Here is a 16,932-nt window from a genome sequence, read left to right on the forward strand (position 1 = left end):
TGGAGGCCTACAGACAACTCCCACCATTGTTTTCTGTCCCTTGGTGCTTCTTAACTCCACCCAGACTGATTCTACATCTTGATTTTCTGAGCCAATATCTTTTCTCACTATTGCTCTGATTTCATTCTTTACCCCACCTCCTTTTCCTTTTTGCCTGTCCTTCCTAAATATCGAATACCCTTGGATATTCAGCTCCCAGCCTTGGTCACCCTGTAGACATGTCTCCGTAATCGCAATTATATCATATCTGTTTACATCTATTTGCGCTGTTAATTCGTCTACCTTATTACGTATGCTTCGTGCATTCAGATACATATGAAGGATGCTCACCCGGGCGAGGTCCTAGAGGGCCTTTACAACTGTAGGAAGGAGTTAATGCTTTAAGAGAAGAGTAAGTTGGAAAAAAAGGGGGAAAAATTGATGACACGAAGAAGCCAATGTGCAAAGTTTGCACCGACAATTAAAACAATTGAGATTGTAAGCTTGAAATTGTATTTTTTGTGAATTTTTTTGGTTCCATTTTATTATCTTGGTTTATGCAGAACGACATTCTCACTGATTTACAATTACAGAGCCAACACTGCAAGTTCATCAAGTTAAATTAGGAGAGATCAGAATTAAACTCACTTGATTGCTAAATACATATATTAGGAGTCAAAATAGTTTGGCTAGTGAATCCAGTTACTCTCAAACTGACAGCAATCTGGGCAGAGGTTTCCAAAGTTGGCCTCAGGCAGAGTTCTGTTTAAAAAAAAAGGCTCCCCACTGTCCAAGTGAGTAAAAGCAATGGTTAGTGTGGTACTGTCACACTGATGAGAAGTTCCTTGGTCTTTGTTAAGTTCAATGGAGTCAGCTGGAGAAGCAACTGGGACACTACTATTGTGATTAATTTTATCTCACCTTTTTGTATCTAGAATTATGTGTGGGTCATTGGCATTGAGGTTTATAAATATTGTTTAGGTTTAATCTTTCAATATCGCAACTTTTGAATGAATCACCACAAAAATAATAAATTGCATCACAGAAACCGAGAAGCTTAAACCATATCATGTTTACTTGACCAGTCTCAAACAGAATGTTAAAAGAAACAAAGTAGCCGAAGCAATGGCCTTAATCTCCAGACACCGCTTCAAAGTTCCTCCCAACAGTTTGCATTCATTTCTGATTTGCCACAATCACAAGTTAGCATGCCTTGTCTTCCTGCCGACCCTCAAAAAAAACAGATCTGGCAAAAAGATTCAATTCCTTCCACTTTGATTGAGCTGACTTGAAATCTTTGTATGAGCCAATGGTACTCACTGAGGGCCACAATCCCAAGCAGCGTTTGGTCAATGGCCATTCTCACAGACCTACCATACAGCTACTTTTCTTTGTCAAACTTTTCTACTTCATTTGTCTCTCTACTAGATCCCAGTTCCCAAGACATCAAAGAGTTCAAGATATATGTAAAAGGTCCCAGAGGCACTCGGTACAGCAGGTCACAGAAGGAAGAGGTTGGCTGCAAGTAGCCCCTGGGCATGTTACAAGTACCACTGTTGTAGGGTGAACCTAAGCTAGCACCAGGTGCATAATCCCATACCCTTGGAAGGGAAGGAGAGACAAGTGTTGTTGCTAGGATTTCACTGAAGTGCAGGGTGGGTGTGGCATGAAATTTTCATAATATGTCCACTTGAACTGTGAAAAATACCAGTGATTTGGAAAGCACAGCTTTTGCCTTTCCAAACTTGTCTCTTGGTGGAGAGTGTTTTGAGCCGTATAACACGAGACTGAAGTACTTGGTGTAGCCGTGGCTCAGTGGGTAGCACACTGGCCTCTGAGTTAGGTCTTAGATTGAAGCCCCACTCTAGAGACTTGAGCACACAATCCAGGCGTACATTTCAGTGCAGTACTGAGGGAGTGCTGCATTGTTAGAGGTACCATATTTCAAATGAGATATTAAATTATACCCCATCTGCTCTCTTAAGTGGGCATCAACGGTCCCATGACACTATTCAAAGAACAGCAGGAAGTTCTCCTGGTGTCCTAGCCAATATTTATACCTCAACTAAAACGGCGCAATAGATGATATGGTCATATATCGCATTGCTGCTTGCGGGACCTCGCTGGGCGCAAATTGGCTGACATGTTTTCCTACATTACAACACTGACTACACTTAAAAAGTACTCCATTGGCTGTAAAACCCTTTGGGACATCCCAAGGTCATAAAAGGTGCTATATAAATGCAAGTACGTTCTTTCTTTACTTGGTGGATATAAGTCTGCACTGGTTGAGGTAGTGGTGAGGTAATGACAGCTGTTTGAGGTGACAAATTAAAAGTATAAGAATATTGGCTGAATATAAAAGTGCTTTTCCTTAAGTGACATTTTCCCATACTGTATTGTTCCTAATACACTTAGTAGGCCTAGTGACAACAAGCAGGAAGGGGAGGAAGAGCAGGGGACACAAAAAAAAATCTGCATTGTGGATCCCAAGAAGGTGGTGAATGGTGGATGTGAAATCCTTAAAAAAAAACTATAATGAATCTTTTAATCCCACTCGCTAAAGCTGAGAGGCCATGATAGCGACCCAACTTTCCCAATGCGTCACCATTTTGTTTATCTTTATATTTGACTTAGGAGATGCATATAAATACTGGGCTTCAACAAGCCATGCTGCTGACAGAACAACCTGGAGATTTGCTTATGAGTCCACATCAAGCAAAATGAGACACTATTTTATAGCAAGTCATTTTCCAAATAATCAGCTATGCCAACTGCTGTCAGTTAGCCCCGCACTTTCTTGTAGTTTGCCTATTTGCTGAACAGACCTGATGCATTTGAGGAGCTCACGTGCCACAAGCAATGAAGCTCACACAGTAAATCAGCACATAACCACCCAATGATGGGTGACGCAGCAGGTCACACACTGGCCTATAACCTCTGGGGCCTGGGTTCAAAACCAGCTCAGACTAATGGGATGAATGTTTGCCGGCTGTAAGGGTCCAATGTGAAATACACTTGTCCAGTCTCAATCTATTTCCATGGGCCTACAGCACAAAACTAGTCCTAATTAATAGTGATTATGCAAAAGGGTCCAGGGCCTTAAGATCACTGGTATGGGAAATGGGAAAAAAAGTGCTGTTCTAAGGTTGGAGCTAGAGGTGAACAGAAGGAACGTGACACTGCATCTGGTCGTGCTATACTTGACCCGCAGAATGCTGGATGCTGACAGTGGAACCCTGCAATGGGAAGAGTTTCTTTCTCCAGTATTATTACCAGGTCATCTTCATGAGCACAAAAAGGCATTTTCTGTTTTTTTTTTAAATGGCTTCAAAATTACATCTTACAAGGCTGCTTCATATGAAGTATCAGTCTTGCTGGATAATGTGCTCTCCTTATCAAGCTGCTGACCATGAAAGTTTCACCATTGTTACTTTAATACAATGGTACGGGTATCAAAGGATATGGGAGAAAGACGAGTAAATGAAGTTGAGGCACAGATCAGCCATGATCTAATTTAATGACGGATATTCCTGTGTTCTACATCTGAGATCTTTCTGGTCTGTACGGCTTCGCTTCTTATTGCTGGAAACTTAGGGATTGGCACTTGTTGTTTGACGAATTTCCCCATATTCAAAGTTATTTTCTGCTAATAACACCAATAACTTCCACTTATATAGGCATGGTAGGAGTTAGGAGAAGCAAATGAAACCTTGGTCAAAAAGATGGGTTTTTAAAGAAGACGTTTAAAGATAAAGGGGTAGAAGAGAAGCAGAGGGATTTAGGGAAGAGTGTGCCAGAGTGGAGCTAAGGCCACCAAAGATAGGGTAAATGGAGGGGGGAATGCACAGAAGAGTCAAAGAGCCACAGCGCATGGAACAGGATGCATGGCTGTAGTAAATTGCAACAGTAGGGTGGGGCAAGGCCATAGTGGACTTGAAGATGAGAACAAGGATTTGAAATTCCCTGTATTGGCAAGTAGCCCGTGTAGATCAGTGAGGACAGAGGCAATGGGTCAACAGGAGTTGGTGCAGGAGAGGATACAGGTAGCTAAGTTTTCAACAAATTTATGGGGGGGGGGGGGGGGGGGGATGAGGATGGGAGGCTGGCAAGGAAGATGATAGAGCAATCAAGTCTAAATGGCAACAAAAAAGTAGGTAGGGTTTCGGCAGCAGCGGGGGTGATGTAGAGGCAGAGGCGGGCAATGTTGCAGAAGGAAGCGAGCAATACTCGCAATGGATGGGTTGTCGGGCTTGAAATCCAACTCTGGGTCAAAATGGATGCCGAGGTTCCACAAAGCCTGAAGCAGCCTGCACCAGTGGCTGGGGCTGATGCCAAAATTAATGGTGATGGAATCAATGCCAAGGGAGCAAAGTTATAGATGTGGGTTGTAAATAATGGCTAGAGTCTTCCCAATGTTCAGCTGAAGAAAAGCTCACTCATTCACAACTTTATGCCAATCAGGTAGTCTAACAACACAGAAGTGGTCATGGGGTGGAGAGGTAAAGTTTGGTGACATCAGTGTACATATGGAAGCTGACCCCCGTGCCTATGAACGACGTTACCGTGAAATGTAAATAAGGAACAGCAGGCCAAGGATGGATCCATGTAACCATGCAGGGCCACAAAGATAAGCCATTCCCGCAACAGTGCTGGCTACACTGGGAGAGGCAATTGAGATCTACACAAGATCAGTTGTATCGAGCTGTACAACAGAGGAGAGGTGGTGCAGAAGGATTACATGGTTGACCTCACTGAGCCCCAGGGACAGATGAAGGAGAACAAGGAGCAATCGGACTGAGGTGATGCAAAGAGGGCTGGGAACGGAGTTGGGATGCAATGACCCATTGAAGGACCATAGAAAGGGAAAGGAGACTAGACAGGGGCAGTAGATGGAGAGGATGGACAGATTAAGGGTCAGCTTTTTGAAGAGGCATTGACGATAAGGACAGCTGTTCTGAAAAAGAGAGCGACAATGCGTGAGCCAATGAGAGCCATTAATAACGTCAGCAATATGGGGACCAGGAAAGGTCGTCGAGTAGTCAGCAGAGTTGGCAGGGGTTTGAGGGAGCAGGAGGCGGGTCCCATGAAAGAGATGGTCTTAAAGAGAGCAGGACAAGTTGGGAGAGAAACTATGGACTAACAGCAGATCAGGTGAGTGGGGGGGTTGGGGGTGGTCAGGACCAAGAGGCGTTAGGGAGGTGAGGACAGTTTGGGGGGGGGGGGGGGGGGGGGAAGTGGTGGCAACAGCAGAAGCAGCTGTACAGATAGTTTTGATCATAAAGATGAAGAAATGCAGTAATGGTACCACTTGGTTTTAGTAGATCTGTCTCCACATTACGAGATACAAACAGTAGAAGTTATGCATCACCAAAAAAACTTCAATTTATCTGTCTCTTCAAAGTGAAACAAGAAAACAGCATTTAACACTCTTGAAAACAAGATATTAGGAAGTTTCATAACTGTAACCTAACCTTGAGGTTCAACATGATATTTATAAATCACACAAGAGCAAAGATATCTGAAGCCTTCAATTAGATAATAACTTTGCAACCCAATCCCTTGTATTCATTATTCTACATGTATTCAGTGTTGCTGTTTCATTGTTTCATCACAGATTAAAGATCTCATCATCAACCTTAATGCATCAAAGCATTGACATATGCCCAATACATAAGCCAGACAAGGAAGATGAAGAAAAACTGACACAACATTGGTCCAAGATCCAGGAGTTTTGATACAATCACGCTGTTACAGCACTTCACCAAAGTTGTAAATAAAATTTGTCCATTATTATCATGATGCTAAAACCAAGTTTATGCCACTTGAGGGCATTATTTCCCTCCAATGAGATTTGAATTTTCTGCACAGGCCCACCTGGGTCTACAGGTGAACATTTTCTGTTGATTTCACAACTTTACACCTGTGCTGAGTGACGGAGATCAAGACCCACCTGCTAGGTTCACACAACTGTCATACAACGGTAAAACTTTGCAATGTTTCTGCAAATGTCAGCAGAAAGGACAAAAGCTCTCCCAACAGTTCTAAGCCAAAAAGATTGGGAGACACACCACGCATAAGACAGACACTACAAGGGAGGGGGGGGGGGGGGGGGAAGGGGGAGTATTTTTTTAAAATCACAATTCAATTCAATTTATATCGCCATTCCTTCATCGTCACTGGGTCAAAATCCTGGAACTCCCTTCCTAACAACACTGTGGGAGAACCTTCACCACACGGACTGCAGCGGTTCACGAAGGCAATTAGGGATGGGCAATAAATGCTGGCCTTGGCAGCGATGCCCACATCCCATGAACGGATAAAAAAAAATCTCTGCTGAGAAAAACTGATCACTCAGCTTGCCTACACAGTCAAGCAACAGAATACAGCAAACATTGGGACACTTGAAAGATAGGTTCTTGCACCCCTTCCTTTCTCCCTCCTCCCCCTTCAACTAGAACAAAACCACCTAACAGCATAGCAAACCACCCACCAACATATTTTAAAGTAAGCTTTCAAGCTGGTCAAATTGACATTCCTTACACTTAGGTTCTGGTCCATTTTTGTTTCAATTTATTTCTCCCCTCTCCTGAGGAAGGTGACTTGTGTCAACTGTTCTCCAGTAGCTCACCTAAGTGCCATTCTTCATGTGTGAGCCTGGACAGTGAGTGTCAACATTGCAGGGGGCATCACAGCCAAGCCCGATCCTGTCCTAATCTGATGTACAGATATCTGCCTTGGCCATCGAAAGTCACTGGGCAGCGTTTAGAAGCTGGAACTCTGGCTGATCTTTTCTTTCCCTCATCCAAGGCCAACTGCACTGCCCAAACTGCCAGCTGAGATCAGCCAAGACTGAGAACCAAACCTGGGTAACACTCATTTGTATGGTTTAGTGTACCATCACCACCCTGTGGATTTACTCACCCAACCACAGGCATGATTTTATTTTTTTAATCCAAGGTAACCAGGGCAAAGCTAAAATCTTGCCCACGAAATCACACCACTTGCAATGGGTTGATAACTGATCATAATGGAAACGGTACCTCCAACACTCAGTTTCAAACCCAACCTCCCCATAAACTTCACGCAAACATAACCTTGACCAGTACCACCCTTTGCTACCTCTGGGTACAAATAATGTAACCGCGTCAACAGGGGAAAAAAAATAATAATTTTGGGATCACCCAGCAAGCCACATCACCGCTGTGCTGGACAAGAAATTCAACAGCATTTTAAACAATACCGTTTATAGCACATACAAAGAGAAGGTAGGGGGCGAGATCTGAAACCAAGTAAAGAACAGAATAAATGCATTAAAAAATGCATCAATGAAACAAAAAAGAAATGCAATCACGATCAATGCGAGGACCGTTCATTTGCATTTTAAACGAACAACAGAGCAGGACCGCTACTTACCAGATGTGCTGCCAGAAGCCTGGAGCCACAGGAGCAGCGAAACCACGAGCAAGGAGCTGCAGTTCCTGAGGAGACTGCATCTCACCGAGGGTCGGTAGCCCGTGAACAGGGTCGAGAGCCGCCGCCGCCGCCGATCCCGGTGAACAATCCTTTCCATAGTTTCTCCTGCTCCTCCCCCCTCCGCCTCCTTTTCTTCTGCTCGGTGCTCTCCGCTCCGCCAGTTCGCGGGACACGCGCGCGCAACCCCAACTCCGGGGGGCTCGAGAGGAGGGGAGACGTTACAGTCGCGCGCGCAACTCGCCGACCCAAACGCTCGGCTTCCACAAATCGCGCGCACGTCATGACGTCGCCGCTGTCACCCTGATCACGCCCCCCCCCCCCCCCCCCCCCCGACTGCCACCAATCCGCGTTCTCCCCCCCCCCCCACTCCCCCGCTCGTCCCGGCACAGCTCAGCTGACTCTCTTTTCCCGCCTTTCCGGCCAGACTAGAGAAAACCGTTAAGCACGTGCCATTTTTCGAAGTGCGGAAAATCGCGCCTCCTCCTCGAGGTGAAAGTCGGGAAACGCTGATGGATGAAACAGCCCATCCCAGCTCATTCATCCAGAGAGGCACCACAGCAGCCCGCATGGCAACATCCAATTATTTCTGAATGATGCCAGGCTTTTTGCCTCCAGTACCCTACCTTACCCAACTTTACCTTACCCTACCCTACCTTACCCTACTTTATCTTACCCTATCCTACCCTACCTTACCTTACCCTATCCTACCCTACCTTACCCTACTTTATCTTACCCTATCCTACCCTACCTTACCTTACCCTATCCTACCCTACCTTACCCTACTTTATCTTACCCTATCCTACCCTACCTTACCTTACCCTATCCTACCCTACCTTATCCTACTTTATCTTACCCTATCCTACCCTACCTTACCTTACCCTATCCTACCCTACCTTATCCTACTTTATCTTACCCTATCCTACCCTACCTTACCTTACCCTATCCTACCCTACCTTACCTTACCCTATCCTACCCTACCTTACCTTACCCTATCCTACCCTACCTTACCTTACCCTATCCTACCCTACCTTACCCTACTTTATCTTACCCTATCCTACCCTACCTTACCTTACCCTATCCTACCCTACCTTATCCTACTTTATCTTACCCTATCCTACCCTACCTTACCTTACCCTATCCTACCCTACCTTACCTTACCCTATCCTACCCTACTTTACCTTACCCTATCCTAACCTACCTTACCCTACTTTACGTTACGCTATCCGACCCTACCTTACCCCACTTTACTCTACTTTACATTACCCAACCTTACCTTAGCCTACATTACCTTGCCGTACTCTACCCTACCCTACCTTACCCTGCCCACCTTACTTTACCTTACTTGTCTAACCTTACCTTACCCTACCCTTCCCTACTTTACCTTGCCTAACCTTACCCTACCCTTCCTTACCTTTCCCCACTCTACCCTACCCTACCCCTGGTGTACACTTTACCTGTTGATGATGCTTTGTGCGGACATTCTGCTGTCAGTCTTACATTTACCATTTCGCCTCCAGACCTGAGTGAAGAATTCTTGAGGCCCTGAGCACAAAGGTATATTGATCCGACTTCAATGGGATGAGACAGAGACTGTCCACAGTAAACTGGGCAAATCTGTTAATGGATAAAACAACTGATGATCAGTGGGAAATGTTTAAAGAAACATTTAACGAAATACAGAACCGGTTTATACCCCATGAGGGGCAAGAACTCTACTTGCCAAAAAAAACAGCCATGGACAACGAAAGAGGTAAGGGACAGTATAAGATGTAAGGAAAGGGCATACAAAAAGGCAAAAAATAGCACAGATCCTGGCGAATGGGAAAGATACAAAGATCAACAAAGGGTCACAAAACAGATAGTAAGAGCTACAAAAAGAGAGTATGTAAAGAAACTTGCAAGGGATATCAAAACCAATATGAAGAACTTTTATAGTTATATTAGGAAAAAGAGGGTGGTCAGGAGCAGTGTTGGCCCCTTAAAAACTGAAAGTGGGGATATTGACATTGACAATGGGGAAATGGCGGTCATGTTGAATAATTACTTTGTGTCAGTATTTACAGTAGAAAAAGAGGATAGCATGCCGGAAATCCCAAGAAAACTAATATTGAATTGGGGACAGGGACTCGATAAAATTAACATAAGTAAAGCAACAGTAATGAAGAAAATATAAGCACGAAAGAGTGACAAATCCCCAGGACCAGATGGTTTCCATCCCAGGGTTTTAAAGGAAGTAGGTGAGCAGATTGCAGATGCCCTAAGTATAATCTTTCAAAGTTCTCTAAATTCAGGAACTGTCCCTCTAGATTGGAAAATTGCACATGTCACTCCGCTTTTTAAGAAAGGAGAGAAAAGGAAACCGGGGAATTATAGACCAGTTAGCCTTACATCTGTTGTGGGGAAATTGCTGGAGTCTATAATTAAGGATAGGGTGACTGAACACCTCGAGAATTTTCAGTTAATCAGGGAGAGCCAGTATGGATTTGTGAAAGGTAGGTCGTGCCTGACAAACCTGATTGAATTTTTTGAAGAGGTGACTAAAGTAGTGGACAGGGGAATGTCAAAAGATGTTATTTATATGGACTTCCAGAAGGCATTTGATAAAGTCCCACATAACTTTCAGCCAATGTCCCAGACTCTTCCATCACCATCCCTGGGTATGTCCTGTCCCACCGGCAGGACAGACCCACCAGAGGTGGCGGTACAGTGATATACAGTCAGGAGGGAGTGGCCCTGGGAGTCCTCAACATTGACTCTGGACCCCATGAAATCTCATGGCATCAGGTCAAACATGGGCAAGGAAACCTCCTGCTGATTACCACCTACCGTCCTCCCTCAGCTGATGAATCAGTCCTCCTCCATGTTGAACACCATTTGGAGGAAGCACTGAGGGTAGCAAGGGCACAAAATGTACTCTGGGTGGGGGACTTCAATGTCCATCACCAAGAGTGGCTCGGTAGCACCACTACTGACCGAGCTGGCCTAGTCCTGAAGGACATAGCTGCTAGACTGGGCCTGCGGCAGGTGGTGAGCGAACCAACACGAGGGAAAAACTTACTTGACCTCGTCCTCACCAATCTACCTGTCGCAAATGCATCTGTCCATGACAGTATTGGTAGGAGTGACCACCGCACAGTCCTCGTGGAGATGAAATCCCGTCTTCGCACTGAGGACACGTGTTGTGTGGCACTACCACCGTGCTAAATGGGATAGATTCAGAACAGATCTAGCAGCTCAAAACTGGGCATCCATGAGGCGCTGTGGGCCATCAGCAGCAGCAGAATTGTATTCCAGCACAATCTGTAACCTCATGGCCCGGCATATTCCTCACTCTACCATTACCAACAAGCCAGGGGATCAACCCTGGTTCAATGAGGAGTGTAGAAGAGCATGCCAGGAGCAGCACCAGGCATACCTAAAAATGAGGTGCCAACCTGGTGAAGCTACAACTCAGGACTACATGCATGCTAAACAGCGGAAGCAACATGCTATAGACAGAGCTAAGCGATTCCACAACCAACGGATCAGATCAAAGCTCTGCAGTCCTGCCACATCCAGTCGTGAATGGTGGTGGACAATTAAACAACTAACGGGAGGAGGAGGCTCTGCAAACATCCCCATTCTCAATGATGGCGGAGTCCAGCACGTGAGTGCAAAAGACAAGGCTGAAGCGTTTGCAACCATCTTCAGCCAGAAGTGCCGAGTGGATAATCCATCTCAGCCTCCTCCCGATATCCCCACCATCACGGAAGCCAGTCTTCGGCCAATTCAATTCACTCCACGTGATATCAAGAAACGGCTGAGTGCACTGGATACAGCAAAGGCTATGGGCCCCGACAACATCCCAGCTGTAGTGCTGAAGTCTTGTGCTCCAGAACTAGCTGCGCCTCTAGCCAAGCTGTTCCAGTACAGCTACAACACTGGCATCCACCCGACAATGTGGAAAATTGCCCAGGTATGTCCTGTCCACAAAAAGCAGGACAAATCCAATCCGGCCAATTACCGCCCCATCAGTGTACTCTCAATCATCAGCAAAGTGATGGAAGGTGTCGTCGACAGTGCTATCAAGCGGCACTTACTCACCAATAACCTGCTCACCGATGCTCAGTTTGGGTTCCGCCAGGACCACTCGGCTCCAGACCTCATTACAGCCTTGGTCCAAACATGGACAAAAGAGCTGAATTCCAGAGGTGAGGTGAGAGTGACTGCCCTTGACATCAAGGCAGCATTTGACCGAGTGTGGCACCAAGGAGCCCTTGTAAAATTGAAATCAATGGGAATCAGGGGGAAAACTCTCCAGTGGCTGGAGTCATACCTAGCACAAAGGAAGATGGTAGTGGTTGTTGGAGGCCAAGCATCTCAGCCCCAGGGCATTGCTGCAGGAGTTCCTCAGGGCAGTGTCCTAGGCCCAACCATCTTCAGCTGCTTCATCAATGACCTTCCCTCCATCATAAGGTCAGAAATGGGGATGTTCGCTGATGACTGCACAGTGTTCAGTTCCATTCGCAACCCCTCAGATAATGAAGCAGTCCGAGCCCGCATGCAGCAAGACCTGGACAACATCCAGGCTTGGGCTGATAAGTGGCAAGTAACATTCGCGCCAGATAAGTGCCAGGCAATGACCATCTCCAACAAGAGAGAGTCTAACCACCTCCCCTTGACATTCAACGGCATTACCATCGCCGAATCCCCCACCATCAACATCCTGGGGGTCACCATTGACCAGAAACTTAACTGGACCAGCCATATAAATACTGTGGCTACGAGAGCAGGTCAGAGGCTGGGTATTCTGCGGCGAGTGATTCACCTCCTGACTCCCCAAAGCCTTTACACCATCTACAAGGCACAAGTCAGGAGTGTGATGGAATACTCTCCACTTGCCTGGATGAGTGCAGCTCCAACAACACTCAAGAAGCTCGACACCATCCAAGATAAAGCAGCCCGCTTGATTGGCACCCCATCCACCACCCTAAACATTCACTCCCTTCACCACCGGCGCACTGTGGCTGCAGTGTGCACCATCCACAGGATGCACTGCAGCAACTCGCCAAGGTTTCTTCGACAGAACCTCCCAAACCCGCGACCTTACCACCTAGAAGGACAAGGGCAGCAGGCGCATGGGAACAACACCACCTGCACGTTCCCCTCCAAGTCACACACCATCCCGACTTGGAAATATATCGCCGTTCCTTCATTGTCGCTGGGTCAAAATCCTGGAACTCCCTTCCTAACAGCACTGTGGGAGAACCGTCACCACATGGACTGCAGCGGTTCAAGAAGGCGGCTCACCACCACCTTCTCAAGGGCAATTAGGGATGGGCAATAAATGCCGGCCTTGCCAGCGACGCCCACATCCCGTGAACGAATTAAAAAAAACATAAGAGACTGTTAGCTAAGTTAGAAGCCCATGGAATCGAGGGAAAAGTACGGACTTGGTTAGGAAATTGGCTGAGCGAAAGGCGACAGAGAGTCGGGATAATGGGTAAGTATTCACATTGGCAGGATGTGACTAGTGGAGTCCTGCAGGGATCTGTTTTGGGGCCTCAATTATTCACAGTATTTATTAACGACTTAGATGAAGGCATAGAAAGTCTCATATCTAAGTTTGCCGATGACACAAAGATTGGTGGCATTGTAAGCAGTGTAGATGAAAACATAAAATTACAAATGGATATTGATAGAGTAGGTGAATGGGCAAAACTTTGGCAAATGGAATTCAATGTAGACAAATGTGAGGTCATCCACTTTGGATCAAAAAAGGATAGAAGAGGGTACTTTCTAAATGGTAAAAAGTTAAAAACAGTGGATGTCCAAAGGAACTTAGGGGTTCAGGTGCATAGATCATTGAAGTGTCATGAACAGGTGCAGAAAATAATCAATAAGGCTAATGGAATGCTGGCCTTTATATCTAGAGAAGTGGAGTACAAGGGGTTAGAAGTTATGCTGCAGCTATCCAAAACCCTGGTTAGACCGCACCTGGAGTATTGTGAGGAGTTCTGGGCACCGCACCTTCGGAAGGACATATTGGCCTTGGAGGGAGTGCAGCGTCGGTTTACTAGAATGATATATCCCAACACTGGACAAACAGGGGACTCTCGGTGGGGAGGAGCTAAATACGATTAAAATCACTCAAGAGATGGTACTCAGTAAAATAATGGGACTCAAGGCGGATAAATCCCCTGGACCTGATGGCTTCCATCCTAGGGTCTTGAGGGAAGTGGCAGTAGGGATTGTGGATGCTTTGGTGATAGTTTTCCAAAATTCCCTGGACTCAGGAGAGGTCCCGGCAGATTGGAAAACTGCTAATGTAACACCGTTATTTAAAAAGGGTAGTAGGCAGAAGGCTGGAAATTATAGGCCAGTTAGCTTAACATCTGTGGTGGGTAAAATTTTGGAGTCTATTATTAAGGAGACAGTAACGGAACATTTAGATAAGCATAATTTAATAGGACAAAGTCAGCATGGCTTTATGAAGGGGAAGTCATGTCTGACAAATTTGCTTGAGTTCTTCGAGGATATAACGTATAGGGTGGATAAAGGGGAACCAGTGGACGTAGTGTATTTAGACTTCCAGAAGGCATTCGACAAGGTGCCACATAAAAGATTATTACTTAAGATAAAAAATCACGGGATTGGGGGTAATATTCTGGCATGGGTGGAGGATTGGTTATCGAACAGGAAGCAGAGAGTTGGGATAAATGGTTCATTTTCGGACTGGCAACCAGTAACCAGTGGTGTTCCACAGGGGTCGGTGCTGGGTCCCCAACTCTTTACAATCTATATTAACGATTTGGAGGAGGGGACCGAGTGCAACATATCAAAATTTGCAGATGATACAAAGATGGGAGGGAAAGTAGAGAGTGAGGAGGACATTAAAAACCTGCAAGGGGATATAGACAGGCTGGGTGAGTGGGCGGAGATTTGGCAGATGCAATATAATATTGGAAAATGTGAGGTTATGCACTTTGGCAGGAAAAATCAGAGAGCAAGTTATTTTCTTAATGGCGAGAGACTGGAAAGTACTGCAGTACAAAGGGATCTGGGGGTCCTAGTGCAAGAAAATCAAAAAGTTGGTATGCAGGTGCAGCAGGTGATCAAGAAAGCCAACGGAATGTTGGCTTTTATTGCTAGGGGGATAGAATATAAAAACAAGGAGGTATTGCTGCAGTTATATAAGGTATTGGTGAGACCGCACCTGGAATACTGCATACAGTTTTGGTCTCCATACTTAAGAAAAGACATACTTGCTCTCGAGGCAGTACAAAGAAGGTTCACTCGGTTAATCCCGGGGATGAGGGGGCGGACATATGAGGAGAGGTTGAGTAGATTGGGACTCTACTCATTGGAGTTCAGAAGAATGAGAGGCGATCTTATTGAAACATATAAGATTGTGAAGGGTCTTGATCGGGTGGATGCAGTAAGGATGTTCCCAAAGATGGGTGAAACTAGAACTAGGGGGCATAATCTTAGAATAAGGGGCTGCTCTTTCAAAACTGAGATGAGGAGAAACTTCTTCACTCAGAGGGTGGTAGGTCTGTGGAATTTGCTGCCCCAGGAAGCTGTGGAAGCTACATCATTAGATAAATTTAAAACAGAAATAGACAGTTTCCTAGAAGTAAAGGGAATTAGGGGTTATGGGGAGCGGGCAGGAAATTGGACATGAAGCTGAGTTCGGATCGGTCAATGCCCTGTGGGTGGCGGAGAGGGCCCAGGGGCTATGTGGCCGGGTCCTGCTCCGACTTCTTGTGTTCTTTAGATTTGTGGTTGGGATCAGATCAGCCATGATCTTATTGAATGGCGGAGCAGGCTCGAGGGGCCGATTGGCCTACTCCTGCTCCAATTTCTTATGTTCTTATGTTCTTATGTTCTTATGATACCCGGACTTCAAGGGTTAAGTTACAAGGCGAGATTACACAAATTGGGGTTGTATTCTCTCGAGTTTAGAAGGTTAAGGGGTGATCTGATTGAAGTTTATAAGATATTAAGGGGAACGGATAGGGTGGATAGAGAGAAACTATTTCCACTGGTTGGGGATTCTAGGAGTAGGGGGCACAGTCTAAAAATTAGAGCCAGACCTTTCAGGGATGAGATTAGAAAACATTTCTACACACAAAGGGTGGTAGAAATTTGGAACTCTCTTCCGCAAACGGCAATTGATACTAGCTCAATTGCTAAATTTAAATGTGAGATAGATAGCTTTTTGGCAACCAAAGGTATTAAGGGATATGGGCCAAAGGCAGGTATATGGAGCTAGATCACAGATCAGCCATGATCTTATCAAATGGCAGAGCAGGCACGAGGGGCTGAATGGCCTACTCCTGTTCCTATGGTTAGTTCTGCTATAAATAGATGCATTTAAGGGGAAGCTGGATAAGTACATGAGGAAGAAAGGAATAGAAGGATATGTTGATCGGGTGAGATGAAGTAGGGTGAGAGGAGGCGTCTGTGGAGCATAAACACTTGCATAGACCTATTGGGCCGAATGGCCTGTTTCTGTGCTGTAAAATTCTATGTAATTCTATGTAAAAAAAATTGTTGGCCTGGAGGTTTACAAAGCACCGTTCTTAGGCTGTTTTTCTCTTGGGTGGATAAATGCTAATTCAGAACACCAACATTTTTTTCTACTTGTTCTCAGCCTATGGGTAACAGTGGCAAGGTCATACTTATTGCCAATCCTTGGTTGCCATGACAAGGTAGTGGTGGGCCTCCTCCTGGATCTGGTGCAGTCCTTGTGGTGTTGGTGCTCCCATTATGCTAGCAAGGACTCAGCAATACTGAAGAAACAATGGTATATATCCAAGTCAAGCATGGTGTGTGACTTGGAGGGGAATTTGGAAGTGTGATGTTTCCATGACATTGCTGACCTTGTCCTTCCGGTGGTGGAAGTCACATGTTGTCGAAGTACACTTGGTGTGTTGCTGCCGTGCAACCAGTAGAAACTACAATCACAATGTATCAGTGGTGGATATTGAGTCATGTAGCAGTGGTCAGTCAACCAGATTGATTTGTTCTGATTGGCATTGAGCTTCTTGAGTGTTACACTTGGTGAATCTTCCATTACACTCTGATATGAGATTTCTAGATACTAAAGAAGCTTTGAGGAGACAGATGAGTCACTCATTGCAAAGTACCCAGCCTCTACCCTGCTCTTGTAGCTACAATGTTGATATGGATGGCCCAGTTAAGCTTCTAGTCAAAATGAACCTCAAGAGTGTGATGGTGGGGGCTCAGCCATGTTGGTGCCACTGAAGGTCGGAGACTTGGGTGGGCATTTTCTTGTTGGAGATGGTAGTTACTTGGCAGTTATGTAGCATGAGTATCACTGGTCACTTTTCAGCCCAAGCTCTGAGGAGTTCCTGCAACAATATCCTGGGGCTGTGATGACTGGTCTCGACAACCATCTTCCTGCATGTTAGGTATGACTCCAGCCACTGGAAGGTTTTCCATTTGACCCCATTGTCCTTGATTTTGCTAGAG

The 16,932-nt window shown here is 45.6% G+C and overlaps 1 protein-coding gene and 1 long non-coding RNA gene across 3 annotated transcripts in view; one reads left to right on the plus strand and one right to left on the minus strand.

The window, feature by feature from the left end:
- Positions 1–7,705, minus strand: part of si:ch211-1e14.1 (UPF0606 protein KIAA1549) — a 292,617-nt gene extending 284,912 nt beyond the window's left edge. For both annotated transcript variants that reach the window (XM_067999910.1, XM_067999909.1), the window contains exon 1: positions 7,396–7,705. In XM_067999910.1, the coding sequence (XP_067856011.1) occupies positions 7,396–7,552 (157 nt within the window). In that variant the 5' untranslated portion in view covers positions 7,553–7,705. The remainder of the gene's footprint in view (positions 1–7,395) is intronic.
- LOC137334869 (uncharacterized) overlaps positions 7,375–16,932 on the plus strand; it is a 28,616-nt gene continuing 19,058 nt past the window's right edge. The window contains exons 1-2 of the long non-coding RNA XR_010966261.1: positions 7,375–7,534; positions 8,973–9,205. This is a non-coding gene — a long non-coding RNA (uncharacterized lncRNA). The remainder of the gene's footprint in view (positions 7,535–8,972; positions 9,206–16,932) is intronic.

The sequence above is a fragment of the Heptranchias perlo genome, chromosome 18 (genome assembly GCF_035084215.1).
Source record: "Heptranchias perlo isolate sHepPer1 chromosome 18, sHepPer1.hap1, whole genome shotgun sequence".
NCBI lineage: Eukaryota > Metazoa > Chordata > Chondrichthyes > Hexanchiformes > Hexanchidae > Heptranchias > Heptranchias perlo.